We start from the raw sequence: 11,942 nt of genomic DNA, 5'->3' as shown, positions 1-11,942 counted from the left end.
CAAAAACAGTTTTTACTTGTATAAACAAATATTTTGAAAAACAACTTCTAGGCTATTCAAGTTTCCCCTACAGTACAGCAAAATAATGTTTATCTTTTTATTGGACTGATGTGAAAGATTAAGTCCTTAAAATTTATTGAATGACAAAATGTTATTTTAACAACACATGTAATTGTAAAAATATAAATAAATCTCTAGGAAGTCAAATGTCAAGATTGTAAGAAAAATGAATCTCCTCGAGAAAGTGTTAAATGCAGAGGAATAATCATTTTTAAAAAATTGATTAACTTTGACTCAGTCTCCTCTACTTCTGAGAATCTGTCCTAAGGAAATCATTCAAGAGAAACAGAATTCTGTGAAGATGCCAATGGCAACATTATATAAACACACCAAAAAAAACTGGCAGCCTCCAAATATAAAGATTACATAGTTTATTAACACAAAGTGTACTAAGTTGTCATCTATAAAAGCAGTAAAAATTATGGAGAAATCAAAAGGATAAGTGAAAAATGACTTTAAAATTTCTATGGCTATAATCGCAATCACAGGGAACGTGTTCATACACAGGTGAGAAAGAGAAGTGAAGATCCATACATAAAAACTTGTTTTAAGTTCACGGAAACATCAGCAATGCCTGTTCTTTCTATCAAACCCTTTACTGGCATCTCACAATCTTTCTTTTGTGCATAAATAAATTTAAGTGAAAGCACTCTTTGACTCTGGAGAAGGGGAAGAATGTTCTAAGACTAGGGGGTATTATTTAACAGCTGAATAAAAATGTTGGTAACATAGTGGGAATGTAAAATGGTGCAGCCACTATGGAAAAAAATATTACTGTTCATCAAAAAATTAAATCCATCATTACCATATAATCTAGTAATTCCACCTCTAAGTACGTACTCAAAACAACTGAAATCAGGGGAGAGATCTGTGTCCTCACATTCATAGCAGCATTATTCACAGTAGCCAGGAGGTGGAAGCAACCCAAATATCCAGCGATGGATGAATGGATAAATAAAATGTGGTATATACATGCAATGAAATATTATACAGCCTTTAAAAGAAACTTCTGACATGCCACAACATGGACAAACCTTGAGAACATCATGCTAAGTGAAATAGCCAGTCAGAAAAGGACAAATTTTGTATATTTCCACTTATATGAGGTACTTAAGAGTAGACAAATTCACAGAAAAAGAAAGTAGAATGGTGGTTGCCAGGGATGGCTGGAGTCGGGGAAGGGGAGTTATTGTTTTAACAGGCATGAATTTTCAGTTTGGGAAGAAGAAAAAGTTCTGGAAATGGATGGCGATGATGGTTGTGCCACAATGTGAATGTACTTAATATGACTGAATTACACACTTAAAAATGGTTAAAATGATAAATTTTATGCTATCTATATTTTACTACATCACAAAACTATCAGTTTTATTAAGGCTCCACATCTTAGGGGGGAAAAAGGAACTAAAAAAGACTTGGAAACATAAACCATCTGTAAAAGTCATTTACACGGATCATCAACATGCCTGAGAAACCATTTTTACCTGTGTTAGAACTTCAGTCTTCACAGGTATGACCGTCTCTGTTTTGGGTTTTTGTTTGTTTCAAGCATTCAGGAATCCTAAGCAGCTACTGAGGTCCTTATATTTAGCAATCCCTTATGAGAACGGGAGCTGGGGGAGAGTAGAAAAAGCTCTAAGGCAAGACAAGAACTTTCTTCAGTGCCTCACCAAGGAGGCCGACTTCAAAGTCCAAGAAAAGTCATCCTAACTTACTAAAAGCCTACTTGTCTAGCTGTGACCTCTATCTGTAAAAAGATCCTGAAAGTAAGCAAAAGTGGTTTCACCCTCAAAGTGAGGTCAAAGTCCATCCTTTGACATATATTTTAACCCACGAGCAACTCCCTCAAGCTCTCATTTGAAAGTGAATTCCAAAGGCCAATTTTCCTGAGGAAAGTACATGAGATGTAGCCTGCAACTTGGTAGGAGAGTGATTTTCCTCTTTCCCACAGTCTCAAGAGGTATTTCAGTGACTGCAAGTGCCCAGTTGTGATCCTGACATTCAAGAGAAACTTCGACATGAAGAGCTCTGTTCTCTTTTCTTGCTCTCTCCGGGGTCGGGGGATGGGGCGAAGGGCATTACTTGTTGCTCCCTTAAAACTGTTTAGAAAGCATTCACCAACAACATACGGCAATTGCATTTGGCATAGAGACCCTGGTGCAACTGCTGGCCCCAAACATACCAAGTGCAGAACAATGACTTTAAGCAAACCCCCTCACTTATCAAGAAACCGGGAAATATTGGTTTAACTTTCTCGTCATCCTTAATAAAACAGAACAACTGACATGTGAATGATCATATGTGTATAATCACAATGCCTAAAAGTGTTTTTCTCCCAAGAAATACTATGTAAAAATGTCATTCTAATTTTTTCAGTGCCAACTAAGAAGTGAAATAGTTTCATATACTTACTCAGTGCATTTTGAAAAAGATGAATAAACTTAAACAAGGTTAAGCAAATATTTAGAAGAATTGAGGAGGAGGGTTTTTGGCTTAAGGAAACTAACAACTAAAAGGCACACTTCTGGTTTCTTTTCCTTCTCTGAAAGGTTCCAGACAGCAGCATATTACTTAGGTTGAACACGCAGAACTGGTTTTCATACCAAACTCATCGTTGCTTAGTAAACAGAATATCTGAGATGAACTTATGCCACATGAGCTCAGATTTTAGAAATTATAGCCTAACATTTTTCCTTTGCATTTGCATTATATTCTCTAACTAAAATTTCACCTTTATCCTCAAGGCTGACTGGGTAAACCTTCTAAGAAACAGTCCTCTAAAAGGAGTATGTAAACAGGGAATAAGAGAAATTTTAAAAAGTAATACATTTTCTTTTTTAAATGAATGCTAGCTTTAGAAGAAAGGAGCTCTAGGGTCTTGAGTTTGCATTATAACCATTTGTTGTAATTTGAGGACAGACCCTGATCTGAAACTCACCGCCCTCTGAAACGTGTGTGGGGGGGGGGGGGGGCAACATTTCTGTGCACACAGGCAGTGAGTCTGCTGTAATCCCGGGATCAGCCTGACTTCCACAGGCGCACAAGATTCAGGACACATCTATTCAGAGGCCTTTCCAGTGGGCATCATAATACACGGTGGAATGGGAGCTACAGCTCTGCACCCAGACACCAAGATCACAGGAGACCCCTGGCAGAGGCAGGATAATCAAGCACGTTCAGATCTGCCTGAGAGAACAGAAAGCCCAGATTAATCTGACAAGGCTGCTCTTGGAGCTAGAAAATGTATTATTTGAGCGGCTAATCATCAGTAATTACCCAATTTATAATCCTATAGATGAGAAGCCCTGAAGACTCATGCACCCCAAGCCCTGATTTGTGACTGGGTTAACCCAAATAAGGCCACTGCAATTAGAGCACACACCAAGGCTAAGGGGTGGTTCTCACTGGAATAGCCCTTTCCACATATAACCATTTGTACCAAGAAAAGTATTCTATCAGGAGATGCCAGAACCTCACGGGAACTTCTAAATGGAACAAAGCAAACAGGGAAAATACCAAACGCCTTAAAAGAAGACAGAGTTTAAAAATCTCACTTTCCTCATGTGTCACATACAATTTCATCTTACGGCACAAGTGGGAACATTGTCACAGTTGCTCAGAGGTCAATATGACATTGAAGGATAGCAGAATATGCCACCCCAGAATACATCTCTTTGGAATAAAGATTATTTGGAGCTGATTATTTTTTATTTAATTTTGGTGAGGAAAATTGGCCCTGGGCTAACATCTGTTGCCAATCTTCTTCTTTTTGCTTGAGGAAGATTGTTCCTGAGCTAACATCTATTCCAATCTTCCTCTATTTTTTGTATGTGGGATGCCGCCACAGCATGGCTTGATGGGTGGTGTGTAGGTCCATGCCCAGGATCCAAACCAGCAAACAGGCCGCCGAAGCAGAGCACATGGACTTAACCACTATGCCACCAGGCAGGCCTGTGAGCTGATAATTTTTGAGAAACGGCAGACACAGAAAAAGCTCTGAAAACAGAGTACAAGTTTACCTTTTTGTAAGGGAAATTTACCTTTACGAAGGAAATCTCTATCTGTACCAGGAAGAGAAGGATGACTCTAAATCCCAAGAAACTTTTATCAATGTAAAAGGCACTGACTTAAATCTTTACAACAAACCTTACGCTTGTTTAAGGTACTTTTCCTGGTAAGCCCCCATAACTGGCTCCACTCACACACACCTTTCTTTCTTTTGTCTTTAGCTGAAGATGGTATTCAAGATGGTGGCTTGGGCCACCTGGGGGAGTTCCTCAGTTTTTCTGGGTATATCCTCATATACATGAGGTACAGATGTTAATAACCTTCCATTTTTCTCTTCTTAATCTGCCTTTTATTGCATGGGGTCTCAGCCAAGAACTCAGAAGTGTAGAGGGAAAATTATTTTTCCTCCCCTACAACATTATGGGAATTGCACAATTCAGTTTTCTTGAAAGATTAGCCAGTCTTCCAGAGTCATAGATATGACACACCTACAAAATGCTCTAAAATTCTATAGATTAACCATTTACCCTTTTTCTTGGTCTAAAATCAATCAAGACAACTGCCAGTAAAGTACCATCTACTACATAGAATGCAAGACAAGAAATTAATAATTTTCAGTAACAGGAAAAAACAACATATTTTTCCCAAATAAATATAAAAGACTTCTCTTTTAAAAAACAATTCTCACTATGGAGAAATATTAAACACAGAAACATTTCCAGAAAGGATTTGGGGATGACCACCAGTAGACATTAGCACCGAAGTTCATTTCCATGGCAGGATTATACACTAAAATAGCAATACTCAGCTCTAGGTCAGTCAAAGAGAACCCAAAGCAAAAAGAAAAGAATTCCACTCCACTTAATTCATTTATCAATTATTCCATTACTTTCTTTTAATTCAAACATTCATACACAAAGAAAGGTTTCCATCCTTTAATTTTTAAACATAATATACAGAACCACAATACTATTTCAATTTCAAATTATGGGAGATCACATTCAAATATGCTTGGATTTGACAAGTTGCTGTTACAATACTGAGAAATTTCATGAAATAGGTATTTAACAATTTATAAGATAATCAAGTATCTTTTTGCTACGTGGGCCAATGCATTAAGAGTAACTTGGTTAAAAATGCAGTCTTTTGGACTTCAAATTATTATAAAAACACATCAAGATTATATAGGTATACTTTCGGAATTTCTCAAACATTCCATTTTCAAGGCTGGAGGCAAATGTACATGAGAACATTTCATGAGACCATTTCTCTTTCGCAGTTAACTGTAAAAATCAAAAACTAAACTACACTTTCCTAAAGACATAGCTATTTCTAGAATACATTAGTGTAATCATAAAAGACTACTAGAACTAAATTATCACTTTTATATTAACAATTTTTACCACAATACACCTTTCCTAAAAAGACAAAAAAATTTGGGAACTTACATTTCCCTTATTGAACTTAACATAAAAGAATCGCATACTTTCTGGCTTTAATAAACATCAATTCTTTTTTCCAGTAAGGAACTATCTCCACAGCACAGTGCTACATACAACTAATTATTCCAGTGAGATGTCTATTTAGAGTCACAATATGATCAACACAATAGTGCCATTCAAAGTTTTTCTGCAGGTAAAAATGCTAAGAAAGGCCACAGTGGACAGTGCCAGACACTGAATACAGTAGATTACAGGGACCACTGAGGTTCAGAGGAGACCACAAGTTTCAACTTTTTTTCAGCAATGGAAAAAGAAAAACATTTAGAGAAACCTAAGAGTAAAAATATATAATTCCACTGTCAATCATGTAATTTTTCAGACATTGTTTCCTTAAACAGGCAAAATAGCTTAACTTAAAGTTAGAGAAAGTGAACAAGATCAGAATATGAAAGATTTCCCTTGTTTTCTCATCAAAGGAATGCACTAGGATTAGCACGAGGATCCTTCTGGTTCCTGTATCTGTAGGTCAGCCAAACACCCAGAATCTGGAATGGAAGAAAAAAAAAGAAGAAAGAAAATAACAGTTGTGTATATTTATTCAATTTATCAGTAAAATAACTCTGGACTCTCTGGAGCACTTTGCACTATTTTTTCAAAAAGGAAGAGATTTCTTTTTCTTTTTAAAATGGAGTACGTAACCTAAATGAGAGGCCCTAAGAAAAATTAATATGAACACTGTGGTAGGCTGAACAATGGCTCTCCAAGGATGTCCAGGTCATAATCCCCAGAACCTGCAAATACGTTACCTTACATGGTAACAGGGACTTTGCAGACATGATTGAGTTAAAGATCTTGCGACACGGACATTATCCGAGTGGACTCAGTGATGGAATCATTAGGGTCTTAATCAGAAGGAGGCAGGAAGGGCAAAATCAGAGATATACAGAAAAGGCAATGTGCTGACAGAAGCGGCAGGAAGTGGAGTCAGAGAGAGAAGATACACAAGGAATGCAGGCGGCCTTTAGAAGCTGGAAAAGGCAAGGAAATGGATTCTCCCCCAGAAGCTCCAGGAGCCTTCATTTGAAACTTCTGACCTCCAGAAGTGTAAGATGACGAATTTGCGTTGACTTATGCTGCTACATTTGTGATTATTTCTTAGAGCAGCAATTGGAAACTAATACAAATGCTGAATTGTCTGAATAGCTAAAATACCTCATATTTTGATAATTCAGAAATTCTGGGTTTAGCAAAAATTAAGGAATAACAAAAATCCTACAATAAATAAATTTTCCAATACAGATCATAAAAAATATTATAATTCCTACCTCTCCAAGAAGGGGGGGAACCTATAATTTTAGAAAAGTGGTAAGTTGTTATTGTGCCATTTCCCATACCAGGTTCACCAAAAATGAACCAATATAACTTTTTTTAAATCAAGAAATGTGTTCATTCTGTTTCTGCTACTTCAAAGTTGATTTATTTAAAAAACCGGCATACCTCAGAGATACTGCAGGGTCAGTTCCAAAAGTGTTAAAGAATCGTATATATTCGGGCAGAAAATAATCAAAATGTACTTTATTTCCATAGGCCTCCCAAGAATTTGCATACACCTGAGAAACAAACTACCACATTTTTGCAGGCAGACTTTAAGTACCAACCACATTTACTTTACATCTCCAATTAATTCTTTACAACGTGAATGCTTTGTAATTTAATGCTTTATAAAGCAAACATTTTGATAAAGCGAGTCACATGATGTTTTTGGTTCCCCAGTGCATATAAAAGTTATGCTTACACTATACTGTAGCCTATTAAGTGTGCAATAGCATTATGTCTAAAAAAGCAATATACATACCTTAATTAAAAAATACTTCATTGTTAAAATCTGCTAAACATCATGTGAGCCTTCAGCGAGTTGTAATGTGGTTGCTGGTGGTGGGTCTTGCCTCAATGTCAATGGCTGCTGATGATCAGCGTGGTGGTGGCTGAAGGTTGGGGTGACTGTGGCAATTTCTTAAAATAAGACAACAATGAAGTCTGCTGGATTGATTGACTCTTCCTTTCACGAATGATTTCTCTGTAGCATATGATACAGTTTGATAGCATTTTACTCACAGTAGAACTTCTTTCAAAACTGGAGTCACTCTTCCCAAACCTTGCTGCTACTTTATCAACTAATTTAATATATTAAATATTAATATAAATATGTGTATTAATGAATATATTAATAAATTATAACCACTTATTTTTATCATTTCAACAATCTTCACAGCATCTTCACCAGGACCAGATTCCATCTCAAGAAACCACCACCTTTGCTCCTCCACGAGAAGCAACTCCTCATCCGTTAAAGTTTCATCATGAGATTGCAGCAATTCAGTCACATCTTCAGGCTCCACTTCTAATTCTAGTTCTCCTGCTATTTCCACCACATCTGCAGTTATCTTCCCCACTGAAAGTCTTGACTCCCACAAAGTCATCCAAGAGGGCTGGAATCAACTTCTTCCAAACTCCTCTTAATGTTGATATTTTGACCTCTTCCCATGAATCACGAATCTTCTTAATGGCATCTAGAATGGTGAATCCTTTCCAGAAGGTTTTCAAATGACTTTGCCCAGATCCATCAGAGGACTCAACATATATGGCAGCTATACCCTTATGAAATCTATCTCTTAAATAATAAGACTTGAAAACCAAGATTACTCCTTGACACATGGGCTACAGAATGCATGTTGTATTAGCAGGCATGAAAATAACATTAATCTGTCCTGGGTGACCAGGTGTATTATCAATGAGCAGTAACATTTTGAAAGGAATCCTTTTTTCTGAGCAGTAAGTCTCAACAGTGGGCTTGAAATATTCAGTAAACCATGTTGTAAAGAGATGTGCTGTCATCCAAGCTTGTTGTTCGATTTTTAGAGAACAGGCAGAGTAGCTTCAGCATAATTCTTCTGGACCCTGGAATTTTTGGAAGGGTAAATGAGCATTAGCTTCAACTTAACACCAGCTGCATTAGCCCCTAACAAGAATCAGCCTGTCCTTTGAAGCTTTACAGCCAGGTACTGAATTCTCTCTAGCAATGAAAGCCCTAGATGGCATCTTCTTCCAATATAAGGCTGTCTTGTCTAAGTTGAAAATCTGTGGTTTAGTGCAGCTGCATTTATTAATCATCTGAGTGAGATCTTCTGGTTAACTTGCTGCAGCTTCTACATCAGCCCTTGCTGCCTCACCTTGCACTTTTATGTTATAGAGACGGCTTCTTTCCTGAAACTTGATGAGTCAACCTCTATGAGCTTCAGACTTTTCTTCTGCAGCCTCCTCCCCTCTCTCAGCCTTCAGAGAATTGAAGAGCGATCGGGCCTTGCTCTGGGTTAGGCTTTGGCTCAAGGCAATGTTGTGTCTGGTTGGATTTTCTGTTCAGACCATGAAAACTTTCTCCATATCAGCAATAAGGCTGTTTCGCTTTCTTATCATTCGTGTGTTCATGGGAGTAACACTTTTAATTTCCTTCAAGAACTTTTCCTTTGCATTCACAACTTGCCTAACTGGCGTGGGAGGCCCAGCTTTTGGCCTCGCTTGGCTTGCAACGTGCCTTCTTCACTAAGCTTAATTACTTTTAGCTTTTTAGCTAAAGTGAGAGACATGTGACTCTTCCTTTTACTTGAACAGTTAGAGGTCACTGTAGGATTATGAACTGGCCTAATTTCAATATTGTTGTGTCTCAGGGAATAGGGAGGCCTGAGGAGAGGGAGAAAGACGGAGAAGAGCCGATCCGTAGAGCAGTCAGAACACACACATTTATCCATTAAGTTCGCTGTCTTGTATGGGTGCGGTTTGTGGCACCTTGAAACAATTACTATAGTAACATCTAAGATCACTGATCACAGATCACCATAACAAATGTAACAATAATGAAAAAGTGTGACATATCGTGAGAATTACCAAAATGTAACACAGAGACACAAAATGAGTAAACGCTGTTGGAAAAATGGTGCCAACAGACTTGCTCAACGCAGCAGCATTGGCACAAACCTTCAATGCATAAAAAATACGCTATCTGCAGAGTGCAATAAAGCAAGGCACAATAAAAAGAAGTGTGCCTGTAACAAGAAATTCTTAGACTGAAAAAGATACAAAATTTTAATGGAACAAAATGAATTTCAAATTATATTTCCCACTTTAGATCTGTGTCAACTTTTCATTTAAATTTTGTTTATTTAACTTTGTAACCGCTCAGTAGCCCTTTAAACCACTTCTAGCGAATTATGGTAAGTCCCAAATTGTCTCCATTTACCACAATAATAACCCCTGAATTACTGTAAAATTCATGACTGGTAACGTTTATAATTACAACTTGTAAGGCCTAATGGAACTATCGTTTGTGAGTTGAATCAAGGAAAGAGAAGCCTAATTTAAGAAAATGGAAAGTCTGGTTTGGAGTCTGTATGACAGGGGGAAAAAAAGGAATTTACTTAAAAAACACATGAAGAATACTTTGTGACAGGCTCTGTTCTACACACTTTACAAATTCATACAAGCCTCCCAAGAGCCCATGATAGGAACTATCATTTCCTCATTTTACCAGAAAGGGAACTGAGACACAGAGAGGTTAAATAACTGGGAAAGGTCACACAGGTCATGAGCAGAGAATCGGGGTTCAAACCTGGTGTCCATGCTCTTAAGCACATCTGCAGCTCTGTGAGAATCTAATGTGTTACTGGCTGTTCTCACCTAACATTCCACCTATCACTTCAGCCATGCTGGTTGTTACAATACTGAAATACCTGTTGTCAAACGGCTACTTTTCTGATGCTCCCCACCTACCCAAGCATCATTTCCCTGACCCTCCCTCAGAAATGCTGGCACAGAGGGAGCTTCTGGTTAGAATTTTTTCTTTTTTCTTGAGTAAGATTAGCCCTGAGCTAACATCTGCTGCCAATCCTCCTGTTTTTGCTGAGGAAGACTGGCCCTGAGCAAACATCCGTGCCCATCTTCCTCCACCTTATACGTGGGATGCCTACCACAGCGTGGCCTTCTGAGTGGTGCCATGTCCACACCCAGGATCCAAACCAGCAAACCCTGGGCTGCCAAAGTGGAGCATGTGCACTTAACCACTGTGCCACCGGGCTGGCACCTGGTTAGAATTTTTGAGGTATAATATTTTGAGTATCACCCTTGGATATATGCCAAGAGCATGAGTTACAGTCCTTAGGAGAAACGAAGTAATTGGGTAAATACTCATAATCTGGAGCCACATTTTACCAAAATTTAATTCCTTCAATTCAGCTGTAAAGTGACAAAATAGGACAATCCTTTCCTTTGCCCCATTGCTGAACCACTATTTCTGCCCTCACTCCCAAGGACAGCATGGAAGGGAGGCATATCCAAAATGCAAAAAGATCAAAGTTAGATAATTACTGGATTTTAAGTTTACGAAGGTGCTCATGATTTAGAGGTTTTCAAGGGCAACTGAATAGATCTGATTCTAGAACCTAACTCCTGTATTCAGTAGGCCACCAAAGTATAGTTCCTAACATGGAAGTGTCTACGTAGAGTGTGCAATGACAAATCTGTACTCGTTTCATTAAATTTAGGAAGGCAGAGGCAATATGCTAAAATATAAACATTACTTCTGAGTAAGTAATTTTAGGCAGTAGATACATTTAATCTTTCATCTTCATAATTTTCTGCATTTTCTCAAGTTTCTACAAAGAATGTGTACTAGTTGTCATTAATTTTTTTCCAGTTTCTAAATCAGTGTTTCTTTGATGGGTTAAATTTATTTTCAGGCATTATAAATGGCTCCAATCAAATCTATTTCACCTACGATAAGAAACCATCAGCTAGTTGGCCTCATCCCTCCAAACTCTGAGAATAATGTGACATAGTGAGTGAAGCAAACATTTAAAAAGTCAGGGAGCCCATAAAATATTCACTCTCCAGAAAATATCAGCTTGGATAAATTACAATTAAAATCTCTAGCTAGGTTGCAGAAGGATACAGTATATAAAATAGAGAGCAGGATTTCATGAAACAACACTTTAGAAATCTAAGACTCATGAGCCTACGTTCTTAAAGAACTGATATTTTAAAAAACAGCAGGGGGAAGGGTGACTAGGCAGAGCACAGAGGATTTTTAGGGCATGAAATACTCTGTATGATATGATGACGATGGATATATGTAATTCTACATTTGTCCAAACCTGCAGAATGTACAACACCAGAAATGAACCCTAATGTAAACTATAGACTTTGGGTGATCATGACATGTCAGGGTGGGTTCATCAATTGCAACAAACATACCACTCTGGCGGGGGATGGTGATAATGGGGGAGGAGATGCATATGCAGCGGCAGGCCATATACATGGGAAGGCTCTGTACTTTTCTCTCAATTTTGCTAAGAACCTAAAACTGCTCTAAAAAAAAATAAA

At 37.8% G+C, this 11,942-nt stretch overlaps 1 protein-coding gene across 1 annotated transcript in view; it reads right to left on the bottom strand.

Annotated features, from left to right (window-relative positions):
• Positions 1-4,933: 4,933 nt before the first annotated feature.
• TSPAN13 (tetraspanin 13) overlaps positions 4,934-11,942 on the bottom strand; it is a 35,756-nt gene continuing 28,747 nt past the window's right edge. Inside the window, exon 6 of the mRNA XM_046670473.1 lies at positions 4,934-6,055. Within this exon, the coding sequence (XP_046526429.1) occupies positions 5,981-6,055 (75 nt within the window). The 3' untranslated portion in view covers positions 4,934-5,980. The remainder of the gene's footprint in view (positions 6,056-11,942) is intronic.

The sequence above is a fragment of the Equus quagga genome, chromosome 8 (genome assembly GCF_021613505.1).
Source record: "Equus quagga isolate Etosha38 chromosome 8, UCLA_HA_Equagga_1.0, whole genome shotgun sequence".
NCBI lineage: Eukaryota > Metazoa > Chordata > Mammalia > Perissodactyla > Equidae > Equus > Equus quagga.
Note: the sequence above shows the minus strand (reverse complement) of the source record. Positions and strands in the feature narration are given on the sequence as shown.